The sequence below is a fragment of the Diabrotica virgifera genome, chromosome 9, assembly GCF_917563875.1.
Source record: "Diabrotica virgifera virgifera chromosome 9, PGI_DIABVI_V3a".
Classification (NCBI taxonomy): domain Eukaryota; kingdom Metazoa; phylum Arthropoda; class Insecta; order Coleoptera; family Chrysomelidae; genus Diabrotica; species Diabrotica virgifera.
Window position 1 is genome coordinate 118,935,409 of NC_065451.1, and position 19,359 is coordinate 118,954,767.

The 19,359-nt window shown below is 31.3% G+C and overlaps 1 protein-coding gene across 3 annotated transcripts; it reads right to left on the bottom strand.

Annotated features, from left to right (window-relative positions):
• Positions 1–3,384: 3,384 nt before the first annotated feature.
• Positions 3,385–12,937, bottom strand: LOC126891921 (uncharacterized). Of its 3 annotated transcripts, XM_050661268.1 has the most exons (11): positions 12,419–12,937; positions 11,947–12,188; positions 11,685–11,882; positions 10,003–10,212; positions 9,765–9,836; positions 4,931–6,585; positions 4,691–4,863; positions 4,552–4,638; positions 4,335–4,406; positions 4,222–4,275; positions 3,385–3,616 (listed from the first exon to the last, which is right to left on the bottom strand). In XM_050661268.1, the coding sequence occupies exons 1-11, from the start codon at positions 12,471–12,473 to the stop codon at positions 3,423–3,425; spliced, it is 3,012 nt and encodes a 1,003-aa protein (XP_050517225.1). In that variant the 5' UTR covers positions 12,474–12,937; the 3' UTR covers positions 3,385–3,422. The 3 variants fall into 3 exon arrangements, with proteins under 3 accessions (XP_050517225.1, XP_050517224.1, XP_050517226.1); XM_050661267.1 differs by having other exon boundaries at positions 11,947–12,615; XM_050661269.1 differs by lacking the exons at positions 3,385–3,616; positions 4,222–4,275; positions 4,335–4,406; positions 4,552–4,638 and having other exon boundaries at positions 4,737–4,879; positions 11,947–12,615.
• Positions 12,938–19,359: the final 6,422 nt, after the last annotated feature.

Genomic DNA, 19,359 nt, shown 5'->3' on the forward strand with positions numbered 1-19,359 from the left:
GGCAAACAAGTCAGTGGTTAAAACAACGTATCAGTCAACATAAAAGCGACTGCAAAAGAAGAAATAACACATGCGCTGTTGTCGAACATTTTATACTAACAGGCCACCAGTTTGATTATGAAAACGTAAAAATATTAGAATCATTAACAAATTACAAAGATAGGCTGTTTCTCGAGATGTGTCATATTAATTTAAGTCAAAATTCTATTAACTATAAAACTGACACGACTAACCTTAGTAACATATATTGCAATATTCTAAAAACTTCAAAGTAACATCAAAAATAATTTTCAAAATAACGTCAAAAAATACCTCTAATAAATTTAATCAATAACATCCAGAAAAATAGTTAATACAATTAATCATATAATGTGTTGGCATGTAGTTTAACGATTCCGCTCTGTAAGTTTTGATTTTTTTTGTAAGTATTTTTTAATTATTCATTTTTCTAATTAAAATTTTAGTGTACTCCTGAAGAAGCCAATAACCATTGGCGAAATATAGAGTTTTCGAGAAAATAGAATCGTTTTTAATTTTGACCGCAAAACCTGATATAAAACACCTTTATATATATATATATATATATATATATATATATATATATATATTATATATATATATATATATATATATATATATATATATATATATATTATATATATATATATATTATAAATCTATTATAGATATATATATATATATTATATATATATATATATATATATATATATATATTGATGTGATCTTAATTATTGATATGAGATAATATTTTTATATGTCATTTAATTTAATCAATGCATTAATAATAATCTAATTAATTTACCAAATCACACATCAATATGTTTTCAATCTCAGGCTTTTTATAAAATTAATTACTTACATACGTGGCTTCTAAGTATTTCTTAATGGTTCCTAATCGGGATAGGAAAGAAAAGAGTAAAATAATAACACATATGGGTTACAATTGTAATCAAAATATTGTTTATTTTATTTAAATGGCAATCACTGCTTAATATTTGCTATATCTTATTATTCTTAAACATAACATTTACAAATGGGAATCTTATTTCCTTTTGATTTCCAATTTGAAAGTTTTTATTTACATTTAACTATTATGATTTATCAGCAACAATTCTATTTAAGTTTGATGAAGCTTTTCTGATATTATTGATTGTTTCTTCAATTTTAAATGTGGTATTTACTACGAAAAACCCATACATTCATGTCCAAACAAATGAGACTGACCTTTTTCTGGTGCACTGAGAATGTCTTCACACAAGACCCGTTTCCTGCTATCCTTGGCTGCAATCAAAACCTCGTCCTGGCTTCCAGTAATGTTCTCCTCTGAAACTAACTCGTATAGCTCTCGTTTCCTGCTTCTGTCGTGATGCTGTGTTCTACCTTTTTCGAAACTGCAATCAGCTACCGGGAACTCTTGGCTCAAGGAGGTTCTTTTACTCTCAACCTGGCCTACCTCTCGTTCTACGATAGATACTCCACACTCACGGAACTACACCGGCTTTCTCACTCTCCGTACACTACCGTCTACTACTCGACTTCACTTCTCGACAGCTCAAAACATTCTGCTCTCTATTTGTCATTCATTCCCCTACTTTCTAAATATCCCTTCCAGATTCACAAATCAAAATTCCACCACCAACTCTCATTCGCAGTATTCCTCAAAAACAATTTTTAAACTTTCTAAATATGCTTAATGGATTTCAAAGAAAATAGTTAATTCCCATTCTAAAATTACTTTCTACTATATACAAATTTTAATGACCTATTCTCTATTTCCACTTAGTCTTATTTAGCATCGGCTAATGATCGATCCTTCCGCGAACAACGATAATGACCTATTAACGATTTCACTTGAGTCTTATTTAATCACTTCTTAAAATTAAATATAACAATTTGTTGTATACAGGTTGTTCTAAATTTATATGCCCGTGGTTGAGAAAATTGAAAATATTTTATATTAAATTGAATTTTGTCTATAATTATCAAATTTTAATTTTCATATCAAATAGAAATATAACAATATATATATATATATATATATATATATATATATATATATATATATATATATATATATATATAAACAAATGAAATAGAGAATGCGAAAAAATCCCCTTACGAACAATTCACACATCCACTACTTCGGGCTGGGAAAAATTTTTTGAATAGAATCGAAGATCCAAACACCAGCTCTTAGAAATGTGTTTCGCCCTCTTTTTAAATTTCAACGGCGAAACACATTTCTAAGAGCTGGTGTTTGGATCTTCGATTCTATTAAAAAAATTTTTCCCAGCCCGAAGTAGTGGATGTGTGAATTGTTCGTAAGGGGATTTTTCCGCATTCTCTATTTCATTTGTTTGTTTTCGTACGAGTGGTCGTCCAAACCAGTACCTGTGGATCTTTTGATCACTGAGTGTGTTTCAAAGATCTACATCTTTTGTTTTTTCATATATATATATATATATATATATATATAGACGTACACACCGGCCATGTGAGTCCCATTTTGCCATATGCTGCGCACCGTCCGAGACCCGTTTTGACCATGCGAGACCCTTCAGCGGGACTCGCATGGTTTTATCGTGTATATCGGTTGCAGAAGGTCCAACTTATCCAAAAAAACTGATCAACAAAAAATTTTTTTTGGACTCGGAAGTCTGTTTGCTATCGCAAAATATATGGAATTTAGTTCATAGAAACGCACCATAGGCGGCGCACAGGTAGACTGTATGTAAGCTGTATGTCCATCCGAGACCCAGATTGATCAAACATTATATGCGAGACCCAAAACCCGGCAACATTGCTTTGTTATAATTTACTAAAGGAATTTCATTTGAACTTTATTTTAGCCAGGGCCGCGATTCAAAAAGAACGACTGTCCGCCATATTTAAAGACGGCGTAAATCGTGTAGCCGAGAAGCAGAATCGCGGGACTGATTATATTTTGTCAGCAGGCTACTTTTCACCAGATTATTGATTACGTATTGGTTGTATTCGGTGGGATTTTGTATTGGATTAAAGAAGGGCTCCCGCCATTCTTTAATACCGCTAAGTTGGAAAAAAAACGTTTGTGCGATGAAAAAATTTAAAGTTGTATGTATTTTTTAATCCACATTATAAAAAGATAATAAAATACAAGTCCAAAAAATGTTTTAGGGGTGGACAACCCTTATCATCTAGGGGGATAAAAATCGGTCGAACCGTTTCAGAGGAGTTTGGGAACGTACTTTATGACACAAGAATTTTATATAATATAAGATACTATTTTATTAATCATATTTTTGTTAAGAATCTGATTTGCTAGATTAAATGAATTTTTACCGAAAAATATATATCAAACGAAATCGAATTAAAACACAAATGTTTAGAAACACGTTATTTAATAAAAAACTTCACAAAAACTACACTCTGTAAGAATTGTAAACAAACGTTTTAATTTTTACCCAATCAATTGATTGAAAGTTTTCTCCAGCTTTATTTTTTTTTAATTTCTGTACGTCTGCTTTTTTCGGAACCCTTTTTTCTTTTATGAATCTTGTAAAGTATTTAAGCATAGTTTGTTTGTCCTTTTCGGTCCATCGGTGCCTTGCAATCGCTAAAAAAAGTTAATACATAAATAGTTATTTATGATATAAGTGTTAAAAGTACACGTTTAAGGTAAGCATGTGAAAGTTTGCAGAATGAGCTATAGCAAGTTCTGCAATTCACATGAGTGCCTTAAAAATGTACTTTTTAACACGCATATCATACAATATTTTTTCTACAAACGTAATTACAGAACAATATCTACAAAAACTTTTACTTGAACTTGACTGACATTCCATTTTTATATTTTTTGACATTACATCAAAATTGTCTATACGAACTGCAGTGCCTTAAAAATATTTTAAAGCACTAGTGCCTTAAAGTAGCATTTTTAACGCACGCATGGAGTGCTAAAAATTGCATTTTTAACACGGTTGTAGAAAAAAAATAATACTTAAAAATTGTAACAAAAAATATGCCGTAAATTAGTTATAAAATTTGGAAAGCATTTTTAATTTTAACAAAAACAGGTAATTGTCCTTTTACAAATAAAATTATTATATTATAGTTTTTTACGAATAAATATTTTTTAAATCCTATTAGGTAATAAATGTATTATTAAATTAAAACAATTGTATTACGAGTAGCAGAGTAATAGTTATCTAAAGAAATTACCATTTGAAGTGCTTTCGGTTTTTTCAGTAGTTGGCACCTCCTTTCTTTTTGTAACTAAAAAAATCAAATAATACATGCATTTTTTCGATATACTCTTATTAAAACTGCTTTACCTTTATTATTTTGCATTGGATGCGTCATTTCATCGGTAAATAACTTTCTTTTACCCTTCGACGAAACTTTTTCTGCAAATTAATAATAATTAGTTATTTGTTACTTTTAAGTAGAAAACTGCTTTTAAGAGTTAGGAGCTACTCATCTTTTTTTTTCATTTATAACATTTATTGTAATGATTTTTTAAGACTTCGTTTATAATAATCTTTTACCTACCATTTTTATTAGCTTGTTCAATCTTTTCGTCGGTTACATCGCTAAAATTACTTTTAGGACTCCAAGAATGAGTAGGCTCTGTTAATTCTAAAAAATGGATTATTAAACTTTTAGGCAATTTTTAGGCAAATAATTCTACCTTTTTCATTTATTTCATTTACTTCTGTTTCTATGTTTTCAATTTCCAAGTAGTCATTTTCTTCTATATTGATATCGTCTAAGCTCTTTCCTTTGTAAATATTAACATCACCTTTATTCAAAGCGATCATTAGTTTGGCTATTTTTGCAGTCTGGTATAGATCTTGAGGAAGTCTAAAAAATATTACAACTATTAATTATGCTAATATAATAATAAACCACTTTAACAAGATTGGCTTACCTATACCATTCTTCATGGGTTTTTTTTGTATGGCCCATAAAAATGGCTAATTGTTCCATGTCAGTATTATTAATGTCCATAATCTGTAAAATTGTTGCAGTCTGTTTTCGAAATTTGGTAGAAGTTAGAGAGTTGGGATCCTTTGCCCCACAGTTTTTTGCAAATTGTTTAATTACACTTGTTCCATGAAACCAACCTTTCGACGAATTTGGATTTGCAAATATGTATTTATTATCTTCTGGAATTAATTTTATTTTTTCCCTTATTTTAATCATCAGCTCAATTTTCTCGTTTAAAAAAGGAGAAATTAAAATAGCTACAGGTTTGCTACCTTTTCCACCTGTAATAATTCTTCTAAAGTTTCTACACAATAGTTTTTCTGAAACAGTTAAACTTTCAGCAATTTCTTTTTGAACACTGGGCTCCGCAAATGATCTTTTGTAAGTAGAAATTTCAAGGTATTGAATTTCACCGATGCGTTTTCTATTTAGTATTAAAAGAAGGGCCATTATTCCTTTTGCTAAGGTTTTATATAAAGGAAGTAAATCATTTTTGTCATTTTGTGTCCCCTCCTTTTCTAAAAGTTTGTTTAATTTTTTGGCACTGTCTTCAACCAGATTTTTGACAAAATTATTAAACTTAATTACGTCACTTGTCACCGGAAGTATTTGGGGTTTTTCCCATTGCTGTTCTTTCATTGTTTTAAGGGCTAATGAAGAAATTTCATTGGCCCAACTGGTCTCTAATAATGTTTTTAAATCTCGAATGCTTTTTTTTTCCTCATTAGGGTTTTTAAAGGTAAATAATGGGGATTTTTTTAAAATCATTCGATTAATTATATCGCATACTTGTTTTAAAGTGGTACCCATATGAAGTGCTAATGATGAAGATTTAAAGCTTTTATCGGCATTACTAAATCCCGAAATTACTTTTGTGGCCGTAACTAAATCGTCAAATAATTCTGGTTTCATAGCATCAATTAGGTTCTGAACAGGTGTGAACTCTCTAAGAGCAATCAAAAGTCTTGCTAATTCTCTCATTTTGTTGGACGTTACTGTTACAATTTGCTTTCTTTTATGTTTTTTAAGATGGATTTCCCCGAATAAACATATTAAAATATCATTTTTTGCGGTGGCGCTTATTTTATCTGCTTTCATAATGCAAAATACCTCTTTCTTTAATCTTGACTGTGATAAAAAACTGTTTTGGCAGCGAGAAGCCGCTAAAAATGTTTGGGATTGAGTTAAGGCATTTAGTCGCCCACTTTTTGTACCAGTGTGTTTTTCTTGGCATTTTTTAGCATGCTTATAGAAAAATTTTTTTTTGTACACCCCAGAACAGTTTTCGCAAACAACAAAATCGTCAAAGTCTAATGCTTGGGCTTCCGTGGGCCTTCGAACAGCCACCACTTTTTTTTCTTCTCTAAACAAATGAAAATTTCCTTCCTTGCGTAAAGAATCCCATAAGGTTTTCCTTTCATTAGATCCTTTTGGAAAAGATAAAATCTTTTTTACTCGACTTTCGTCAGCATGATTTCTTTCCAAATGTCTTGCAAAATGACTCACTTCTACGAAACAAATTGGACAGAAATTCTTTCTATCCCAAACTCTGTTTTTTCTATGTGAAAGGGCAACAATGGAATTATTAGTTTCGATCTAAAAAAATTAAAAGTAAGACTGTAAAAAAGTACATTTTAAAACTAAATTTAAACAATTTAAATTAATTAAAAAATTACAAGGGACAGGCCCGCGCCAAACACACTTGGCGCCCTTGTGCATTAAATTACTGTGCGCCTTCACCTATTAGGCCAGGGTAGATCCTGTTTCGAGATAAAAAAAAATTTAACAGCATTATGCATACTTTATTTTGTAATTATTCGTTTAAGTACTTGAAGGGAAGTGGATCGGAAGGAAAAAAAATTGAATGGGGGTTGGTGGGGGTGGTTTATAGGGGTGAAAAATTTGCCTTGCGATTTCCGGCTTAGGTTCGCAATTTTTCTAATAACATATAACGTAAAAGTTGTAGATATTAAAAAAACAAACAACTTTTGTTCTATGTATTTTTCAACATAACCTCAAAATTTACGAGAAAAATGCCAAACACCACTTTTTCATGTTCTTCGGTGTAACTTTAACAAAAATTATTTAAATTTAACAAAATTCCGGGAAATATACCTTTTTGCATCTAATATTTTTTTTAATTTTTTTTAATGGCGGATATTGAACGGTTTCCGAGAAATTTCAATCGAAAAATTTGGTAGCTCAAATTGAGCTTTTTAACTTTTGTAGGTGGGCATTATCTTCGTTGAAATGTGTACTTTCGAATGAAAAAAAAGGTCACCTTAAGAAAGAATTTTTTTGAAAATCGCAAAAAAAACCGAAAAAAACCGGTTTTTAGGTTATAGAATTTAAGTGATCGTTATAATTTTGAAGTTATTTACTTAAATTTCGGTTCAAACTTTGTAAAACATGTTAACATAGTTATTTATAAATAGTTTTCAATTATTTAAACACGATCGGTTAATAAAACTATTGTTTTAACAATATTTTTGCATACAATTTTTTTGCAAAATTGACATGTTTGCTTGGAAATTTTTTTTTTGTATTTAAAAAAACAAATCGAAAGTATTACATATATGCAATTTTATGAAAAAGGCGATAGCTTTTGAGTAAAAATTCTTTGAAAATTTTAAAAAGTGGTAGACTAGTAGAACTCTAGGTTTTTATGTGTTCAGGACCGTAGAAATAAAAAAGAACGTAATTTTAATTTTTTTTATTCAAAATTTTGTACAGATGTTTTAATTACAAAATTAAAAATGAAAACTTGTTACACGTGCACTTTACAAAAAAAATTTGATCAATTTATTTGTGCCTACTTCTTTTTGGAACTGGTTCATTAAAATTTTCAACGAATTTTTACTCAAAATCTATCGCCTTTTTCATAAAATTGCATAGAGTACTTTCGATTTGTTTTTTTTTTAAATACAAAAAAAAAATTCCAAGCAAAAATGTCAATTTTGCAAAAAAAATTTTATGCAAAAATATTGTTTAAACAATAGTTTTATTAACTGAACGTGTTTAAATAATTGAAAACTGTTTATAAATAATAACTTAAAATTATTATAAATAATGTTAACAAATATGTTTTACAAAGTTTGAACCGAAATTTAAATAAATAACTTCAAAATTATAACGATCACTGAAATTCTATAACCTAAAAACCGTTTTTTTCGGATTTTCGCGATTTCCAAAAAAATTCTCTCTTAAGGTGCCCTTTTTTTTCATTTGAAAGTACACGTTTCATCGAAGATAATGCCTACCTACAAAAGTCAAAAAGCTCAATTTGAGCTACCAAATTTTTCGATTGAATGTATAGTGTCATTTTATGAAAAAGTGAAATTTCTCGGAAACCGTTCGATATTCGCCATTAAAATTTTTTTAAAAAATATTAGATGCAAAAAGGTATATTTCCACCAAATTTGCTTATATTTAAATAATTTTTGTTAAAGTTACACCGAAAAACATAAAAAAGTGGTTTTTGGCGTTTTTCTAGTAAATTTTGAGGTTATGTTGAAAAATACATAGAACAAAATAAGTTGTTTGATTTTTTAATACCTACAACTTTTACGTTCAATATTATTAGAAAAAATGCGAACCTAAGCCGGAAATCGCAAGGCAAATTTTCCACCCCTATAAACCACCCCCACCGACCCCCATTCAAAATTTGTTTCTTACCGATCCACTTCCCCTCAAGTACTTAAACGAATAATTACAAAATAAAGTACGCATAATGCTGTTAAAATTTTTTTAGAATTTTGACTATTTTGAGAGGATCTACCTTGGCCTATATACCGCTTTTCACAAAATTTTAACTATGCACGTTTAAGAACGACAATCATAAATAACAGGTAAATGACGCTGGCCTATTGCTGGGCTCTGGGTTCATAATCCATAATCCGCCCTTCTGGCTAGTGGGAACAATGGTTAAGCATGCTGTCCTTGACTATTGAAGGAGGACAAAGATGTTTTCGTGCATAAACGTAAATTATGTATTTAACCTTTAACTACACGCGCTGGCGTATTTTGTACGCCAGATATAAGAATTCTACTGCACATATATTAAAAAATTTAATTTTTGACCTTGTTTATCTATCTAACCTGTCACTGGAATGTGATTTACAATTTGGTTTTAGTTTCGTTATAATCGGCGTTCTGAGAAGATCATAATTTACAGTTTGTTGGTGGACAATAATAGGTGGACAGTAATTTGTTGTTTCCGGTGGTGGTCAATATACACCACGATTATAATAATCTAAGTAGTAATATAAGTACATATTTTAATTGTTTTTAGTCATTATGACACAAAATATATTTTTCTTTATAAACAATACTTTTTCTCCTGTAAAAAAAAGCACATTTAAAAAAAATTATTAGTAATTTTATTTATCATGGAATCCAGTTATTCCATGATTCCAGTTATAAATCCCAATTGGCTTACTGAGAAGGAACTCCAAGTATTCACTGATGCCGAATAATGTTTATAACAAACAACTAAATGTATTTCTTCAAAAAAAAATAAACAAATCCGCTGTTTTTAAGTGTATTTTCTTGTGGCGTATAAAGTACGCCACGCGTGTAGTTATGTTATAACTTGATGCGCGTGTAGTTAAAGGTTAAGATAGTTCTTGCGCTTTTTGTTATTTAGCCAAAAACCCGGAGCGCCTTTTCATAAATATATATCACTTATATATTATATCACGTATGGACAGAGCGGCCCTGACAAGGGATTCCCAATGACTGCTAATAATTATTAACCTAATAATTCTTTAACTTACGTTAGAAATATGGGGCTTTTCCGAGGGTTCGTCCTTTGTTAAAGTTGATTCAGGGCAAGTTACGTTTATGGTCTAAAATTAATAACATACAATCAGTAATGTCTATAAATAAATAAAGAATTACATTGAGCAATATCTTTTAAAATAAGTATCTACTTGTCATTTTGTATTTTACTTAAAATAAGGATTTATCCAATACTTTTTTGAACTGATTAAATATGTCGTATTAAAAAATTACCTTAAAAATTGGAATAATAGTTTCCTCTTCCCCTCCCTCAAACTCTATTTCCGTTTCGGGTACATATGAGGATGTGTCACGTGACTCGCTAAAGTCTTCATTGTCTTCATAGTCTCTATGGTCAGTATTTAGATTCGTGTCAATTTTGGTCAAAATTGGATAGCAATCAAAATTTACAGCTTTTAATGGAGTGTAAGTTTTTTCTTCCAGCTAAAGCAATATTTAATAATTAACACCAAAATAAGACTTTTTAAGATATTACGTTTTATAAAATAGAGCAAATAAGTAGTATGAAGGTGCAATAATATGTCGATAGGCGACTTAAACCATATTATATTTTTCGACTGCACTAAATATACACTTGAAACATTGGAACTAATGACGGAATTAAATAATATAAAATTTCCTCTTCCAGTAAATATTTCAGCACTCCTTGCTTCATTTGATAAAAGAGTCTATGACATATTAGTTCATTTTGTGATTAGGACGAAAGTAGACATTTGATCTTTCTTACGTCATAGTTTGTGGCAAATAGACTTTGTCTGCCAAAAACACACACACACACACACACACACACACACACACACACACACACACACACACACACACACACACACACACACACACACACACACACACACACACACACACACACACACACACACACACACACACACACACACACACACACACACACACACACACACACACACACACACACACACACACACACACACACACACACACACACACACACACACACACACACACACACACACACACACACACACACACACACACACACACACACACACACACACACACACACACACACACACACACACACACACACACACACACACACACACACACACACACACACACACACACACACACACACACACACACACACACACACACACACACACACACACACACACACACACACACACACACACACACACACACACACACACACACACACACACACACACACACACACACACACACACACACACACACACACACACACACACACACACACACACACACACACACACACACACACACACACACACACACACACACACACACACACACACACACACACACACACACACACACACACACACACACACACACACACACACACACACACACACACACACACACACACACACACACACACACACACACACACACACACACACACACACACACACACACACACACACACACACACACACACACACACACACACACACACACACACACACACACACACACACACACACACACACACACACACACACACACACACACACACACACACACACACACACACACACACACACACACACACACACACACACACACACACACACACACACACACACACACACACACACACACACACACACACACACACACACACACACACACACACACACACACACACACACACACACACACACACACACACACACACACACACACACACACACACACACACACACACACACACACACACACACACACACACACACACACACACACACACACACACACACACACACACACACACACACACACACACACACACACACACACACACACACACACACAAGTAGTATGAAAATAAACAAGTTTTTGTTAAATATTTTGTTTAAAACAATTTTTACCTTGTCGTACTCAGGCGATTTTGATGCTTTTTCCTCTAAATCATTTTCTTGAAATTCATATAAATCCAAGGTTTTGTTTAAAGGTTGTGAGTCGTTATCAATGTTATCATTAAGTTTAACATCTGGTTCCAGTAAAATATTTGCTTTGGGTTTTAAATGGTCCTGTTTTTTTTCTTTATCATACTTATTAAATGGAGTCTAAAAATTAAAATAGTTTTCTTGGTGTATACTTTAATTTACACTAAATGAGATCAAGACTTACCTCTACGTTATTTTTACTTTCAGATAATGTTGATTCATCTATTTTATTTTCTTGACATTCAAAAAAAAAGGGAGTTGTTATAGTTTGCAAGTAGTTATCAATTTTTTCTTTAAGGTTAACGTTCGATAAGATCTTTACATTGGGCTCTAAAAGCTCAGTTTTTTTCTTCGCATTTTGTTTCGTTTTGCTAGGCGGCCCAAAATAAGATTTCCCCATCTTATTTGCATTTGAATAATCTTTTTCTAAAAATTTAAGAAATAAATAAGAATAGAATAAAAAATTATTTATTCCACCAACAATTGCCAATAAAAAAACATAATTTATAAAAGCGCTCCGAAGTTTATAATAAAATGGCATTTTTTAATTTATTAATTCATTTATAATAAATATTTTGTAAAAACTTTAAATAATTAGACGTGTGTAAGTAATATTAACTACTTTGCATAAATTAAAAAACACTTGAGGTACTTACTTTTATTATTTTCGTCCAACGCGAGTTCCAAAATTTTTTTTGATCTATTTTCCATAGGTACCTAATATTTATCCTTGCGCCTAAAATCACTATTTTACGTCCGCCCTTACTATTCACAAGAATTAAAATAACCGCTGAAACAAAACTGTTAAATTCGAGGTGAAATATACAAACCGGGGAAGTACCTAAAATATTCGGCAAACAATACGAGACCCAGCGTTGTGGCAACATCGCTGGGTCTCATATTGTTTGCTGAGTGTGCCATGTATAACTGGCGGGACTCGCATGTCCTTTTGACTTGTAAGTGGGACTCGCACGGTATGCTCCGTATAGATTTTTTAAACTAAAAGATTTTTCTTACCCCTCTCTGGGGCCCATAAAAGTTCATATTATATTCTTTATTTTTCTATAATAAAAATCTAATTATACACTTTGGTTATGGTGGGTCTCGGGTGGTCTGCTGGATATATCGGGACTCGCATGGTGCGTTGCTCGCGTATATATATATATATATATATATATATATATATATATATATATATATATATATATATATATATATATATACATCTTTCTATGTTTTCTGCGTTTTTTCATTAAACTACCATTCTGCATCCGTCAATGTATGTGCAACTATTTAGAGTGGAGCGTATGGGGTTGGCTGCGCTGTGTTTGAAACTGAAGAGTATATTGAAAATATGTTATTGCTGTATTCAAAAAATAAAAACTTACATACTGCGCTCCTTCTGCGTCCTTACAGTATGCCAATAATTGAACGTCCACTAAGCATTTTACAACTGCAGCTAAAGGCACTATAGTAGTTTTATTCCAGGTCTTAGTATTCAAATCATTACCAGCTTGACTTGATATTTCATGTTTCCAAGTGCTCTCTACCAACTGCTTAAACATAGTAATTTTTGCTTCTATATCTGCTGATGGTAGGGTATAACAATTATATTTTTGCTTAACAAGATGCAAAATTGCAATATCGCAACAGTCCTTTAAACTTCTACTAATGTTCATGCCGAAAGTAGGGGACAAATATATAGGGTGAGGCAGATAAAGGGCCTATTAGAAATATCTCGAGAACTAAAGGCAACAGAATCATGAAAATTGGAAAGAAGGGGTTTTGAAGAGTGATCTATTTAATGAAAATATTTTCATCTATTTGCTACTTCCGGTTATACCGGAAGTTGCTCATAACTTCGTTTTTTTAAATGGGACACCCTGTATATTTTTCCATTTTTGGATTTTCCTCGATGTCTCCTTTCTTAAATGAGGTTTTATATTATACAGGGTAGCTTAAAAGATAATTACGTGTTTTTATTAATTTCGTAGCAGATTTCACACCCTGTAGAATTATAGTACTTTGACATCAAAAACTCTATTTACGTTCATATGATTTTTAATATTGTCTACTATTGTTAAACATTAGTATAGCTATATATTGAATTTTAGTATACAGGGTTGGTCAAAACACGGAATGAATATTTTCTGAGTTTTCTTAAATGGAACGCCCTGTATTTTAGTATTGTAATGAAATGATATTTTATGGTACTTTTTCATTTTATAAGCATTCCCTATACCTAACTGCTTTAATTTGTGAGTTATTGGTGATTCAAGCCAAACATTAATTGCAACAAAAAATACGTGAAATTTTATTAGGTTGGCCTTGAAAATATTCAGTCACAAATAATTTTTCGGAAATAAATACATATTTATCTAGACTGATCGTTAAAATTCCCAATAATGGTTGAGCTATCAAAATACTTACGTTGTTAGATTCTTGGTGCGATTAACAATTAAGCACAAATTAAAGCAGTTAGGTATAGGGAATGCTTAAGAAATAAAAAAGTACCATAAAATATCATTTCAATACAATACTAAAATACAGGGTGTTCCATTTAAGAAAACTCAGAAAATACTCATTCCGAGTTTCGACCGACCCTGTATACTAAAATTCAACAATTAGCTATACTAATAATTTCTGACAATAGTAGACTATATTAAAAATAATTTGAACATAAATAAAGTTTTTGATGTCAAACTACTTTAATTCTACAGGGTGTGAAATTTGCTACGAAATTAATAAAAGAACGTAATTATCTTTTAAACTACCCTGTATAACAATTCAAAACCTCATTTTAAGAAATAAGACTTCGAGTAGAATCTAAAAATGTAAAAATATACAGGGTGAGGCAGATAACTGGCCTATTAGAAATATCTCGAGACTAAAGTTAACAGAATCATGAAAATTGGAATACAGGGGTTTTGAAGGATGACCTATTAAATGAAAATATTTTCATCTCTTTGCAACTTCCGAAATGAAAATATTTTCATCTCTTTGCAACTTCCGGTTATACCGGAAGTTGCTTATAACTTCGTTTTTTTTAATGGGACACCCTGTATATTTTGACATTTTTGGATTCTCTTCGATGTCTTCTTTCTTAAAATATGAGGATTTGTAATGTTATACAGGGTATTTTAAAATATAATTACGTTTTTTTTATTAATTTCGTAGCAATATTCACACCCTGTAGAATTGTAGTAGTTTGACAACCAAAACTCTACTCACGTTCAAATGATTTTTATTATAGTCTACTATTGTTAAGAATCATTAGTATAGCTAAATTTTTAATTTTAGTATACAGGGTTGTTCGAAACTCGGAATGAGTATTTTCTGAGTTTTCCTAAATGGAACACCCTGTATTTTAGTATTGTAATGAAATGATATTTTATGGTACTTTTTTATTTCCTAAGCATTCCCTATACCTAACTGCTTTAATTTGTGCTTAATTGTTAGTCGCACCAACAATCTTAACTACGTAGGTATTTTGATAGCTAAACCATTATTAGTAATTTTAAGGATCTTTTTGATTAATATGTATTTATTTCTGAAAAAAAATTTGTGATTGAATATTTTCACGGCCGACTTAATAAAATTTTACGTATTTTTTGTTGCAATTAATGTTTAGCTTGAATCACCAATAACTCACAAATTAAAGCAGTTAGGTATAGGGAATACTTTTAAAATAGAAAAGTACTATGAAATATCATTTCATTACAATACTAAAATACAGGGTGTTCTATTTAAGAAAACTCAGAAAATATTCATTCCGAGTTTCGACCAACCTTGTATACTAAAATTTCGAAATTAGCTATACTAATGATTCTTAACAATAATAGACTATATTAAAAATCACTTGAACGTAAGCAGAGCTTTTAATGTCAAACTATTACAATTCTACAGGGTGTGAATATTGCTACGAAATTGATAAAAAAACGTAAATATCTTTTAAAATACCCTGTATAATATTACAAAATCTCATATTTTAAGAAAGAAGATATTGAGAATCCAAAAATGTAAAAATATACAGGGTGTCCCATTTAAAAAAGCAAGTTATAAGCAACTTCCGGTATAACCGGAAGTTGCAAAGAGATGAAAATATTTTCATTTAATAGATCATCCATCAAAACCCCTTTATTCCAATTTTCATGATTCTGTTGCCTTTAGTTCTCGAGATATTTCTAATAGGCCAGTTATCTGCCTCACCCTATATAGGGTGTCCCATTTAAAAAACGAAGTTATGAGCAACTTCCGGTATAACCGGAAGTAGCAAATAGATAAGGATATTTTCATTAAATAGATCACTCTTCAAAACCCCTTCGTGCCAATTTTCATGGGTCTATTACCTTTAGTTCTCGAGATATTTCTAATAGGCCCTTTATCTGCCTCACCCTGTACATCTTTTTGAGAATCGTACCTGGCAATTATTTTTGTACTCTGTACTACAACATCAAAATATTGCGGTTGAAGTAAATCATAAAAATTTTTAATATTTATGTCCAGTTTTTGGGATTCTCTTAGAATTTTAGCCAATTCTCTCATTTTTCTAGAACATATGTTCACGTGGTGTACTTCTCTATGTGTAGATAAGTATCGTGCTCCAAAAGCGCAAATTAGAGGATTTTTTGTGCTGTTAGGGAAACTTTATCGGTGCGCATTCGAGAAAATACTTTTACTCTCAGATCTTGATTAATATTTAATTTTGGAAATCCCCGTGATCCGCTAGCTAATGAAAGTGCCGTCGTTTTGTTTTCGTTGCAGTTCTTTTTATGTCTCCACAATAGCTTTCGTGAATAAAATCCTTTACAAAAAGGGCATGCTATGTAATCCAGTTCAGAATCCTTCGTCAATTTTTTGTGAACTGGTTTATATACAGAATCTGTACTTCTCAGGAAATTTCCTTTTTTTCGCAAAGTTGCTATTAAACGCCGCCGTTCTATAGAGTTTGCAGGAAAAGAGTTAATCTTTACAACCTCAATTTCTTAAGAATGATTTCGACAAATATGACGAGCAAAGTTTAAGACTTCATCCTCACAATAATAGCAAATATCTGGAAGACGAATACATTTACTTCTAAGTTTCTTTACTTTATTGGAAATGTCTTTAGAAGGTATCGATAACAGATCTTTAGAACAGGATGGTTCACCACATGCTTTCTGAAACAAAAATAAAAATTTAAAAATGTGAAATTGGTCATTTTTAAAATTTACATCTTGTAATTTCTGGGGCTTTGTTCAGGAGGTGATAGATTTTGGTTCATTGTTTGAGTTTTCTCCAATTCTGTAACAAAATAGACAAGTTAAAAGTATCTGTAAATAGATAACCCAAATAGGGTCGCCAGAAACACGGGTTGCTGATTAAATTTATGCCTTTGTAGACCTGGATCCCGCGTACCAAAAAAAGTTGATTAGTAGCAAGCTGAAAATTTGTTAATAGCTTAACGGTGCCTAGTCGGACAAACTTTGATGTATGGGAACACTGGAAAGGGGAAGTTTTAATTGTGAAACAGTTTAAAAATTTGGAACGTCAGACTACGAAAACGTTCCATGTATTTTGTCGGACAGAACTTCCAATTAATTTGTTACCATTTCAGTAACTTTCATGCAAAAATCAGACTGGTGTTTATCACCAACTGGGCATTTTAATGAGTGGAACACGAAGAACATGTCAAATGACAGGAATCGTGTTGGTTAGTAATAGGAGTCTGATTTTTGCATGAGAGTTTAATGAAAGGGTAACAAATCAAGTGGATGTTCTGTCCGACAAAAAACGACAAAATAGGGATGTTTTCGTAATCTGACGTTCATTTTTAAACTGTTTCACAATTAAAACTTCCCCTGTTCCAGTGTTCCCTTACATCAAAGTTTGTCCGACTAGACACCGTTAAGATATTACCAAATTTTCAGCTTGCTATTGATCAACTTTTGTTTGGTACGCTGGATCCAGCCCTATTCCTTGTAGAAATTAACTTCTAGAAGGAAAAGTGTCAGAAAATACTGATTGACATTTCCGGCCACTTTTATTTCAATTAGTTAATTTAAAAGGAAATGCATTAATTTAATCGGCAATTAGTATTTCTGGCGACCGTATTTGGGTCGTCTATTAACAGATACTTTTAACTTACCTCTTTTGTTATAGAAAACCCAAAGAATGAACCAAAATTACATCTTATAGTTGCAAGGTTAGGGATGGCCTCACAAAATTTATAAACCAACTTATTAAAATTATAAAAAAAAACAGGAGAGGTGAGCACACCCACTGAAAACGAAGAAGCTTCTTTGATAAATATTTACATGAATTTTCATTTCATTTAAATAATTTATATATAAATTTAGTTAACATTACTAATTTTACCTAGATTTATCCCATTTGATCGCAACGTTTTCCAAATTTATTTCTCTTTATCCCACTTTATTCCGATTTTTATCGATTTATTCTATTTATTCGGATTTATCCTGATTTATTCCGATTCATTCCGATTTGTTCCAATTTATTCTGATTTATCACGATTTATGTAAGTGACAATCAGATTTTTTTTTTAATTTGAAGTCGTCGATACCAATAAAGTACGTGTGAGAAAGTACGTACCGAAATTAATGAACTTTGTAGTAGAATTTCATCTTCATTATTTATTGCTTGACTAACAACAGGTGTAGCTGGTGTAGCATCTATATTTGAATTTTCTGAACTGTTAATTCTCGTATCTTCCATTTGCTGAAATACGTTTTATTTAAATAAAATTATCAAATATTGGATTGTAAAAATACATACCCATACTAACGAACTTTGCAGTGAACCTTCATTTTGGTCGTTTACTGTTGTACTAATAACAGGTATTTTACTTGTACTTGGATTTTCCGAATTCCTAGTTTCTGTTTCCTCCATTTCCTGCAAAATTTTTTGTTAATATGTAATTATTGAAGTTAAATTTCTTTAAATTAAATATGCTCCTTTAATTAAAACGTTAGCAAATATTAAATGTTTGCTTCTGTAGCAGTTATAGTGTAGTGATCATTGTTTAAACTTGAATACAATGACTCCCAAAAGTAAATTTGTAAATTCATTTCAAATTCGTAAGTGTGTTTTTGGAAAAAATTCTAGATACCGCAGATTTTTATTTTTTAATGAGTTTTTATGGTAAATTTGTGTATACAGGTAGCCAAAAACTAAACCTTTAACAAAAACATCAAATTAAATGTTCAAAAACTTGCTCCATTTACGGCATTACAATATCCAAAGCGGTTAATTTACTCACTTTGCAGGCTTTCAATAATTTCCGGAGTATTGGGACGAACCCCTATTCGGACCCTCTTTATTTATAAATATATTTTTTAATAAATAATTATGTAGGATTCACCTATTGTGCACGTTCTTTTGAACTGTTTTATAAGCAACAGATTTCGGCATGTGTTACTTGGTCCCAATCCAATCTGCGACAGAGAAGTTCATGAATTTTCTTCCAAAAAAACCAAAACGTCAAGTTCATTTTTATTTCGAGCAAAAAGTCCAGGTTTTGTCAAATCTCTAAATTAATTTTCTAAATTTAGCCTCTATTTTACTCACCTCCTTTTGACATGTACGAGGATGATCAGAA

Excerpts from the sequence above, each read along its gene's own strand:
- LOC126891921 (XM_050661267.1), bottom strand. The coding sequence starts at position 12,303 with ATGCCATTTTATTATAAACTTCGGAGCGCTTTTATAAATTATGTTTTT. Across the intron at positions 9,837-10,002 it reads CTATTATTCCAATTTTTAAG|ACCATAAACGTAACTTGCCC; the intron begins GTAATTTTTTAA and ends TATTAATTTTAG. Across the intron at positions 4,639-4,690 it reads AAATGAAATAAATGAAAAAG|AATTAACAGAGCCTACTCAT; the intron begins GTAGAATTATTT and ends TCCATTTTTTAG.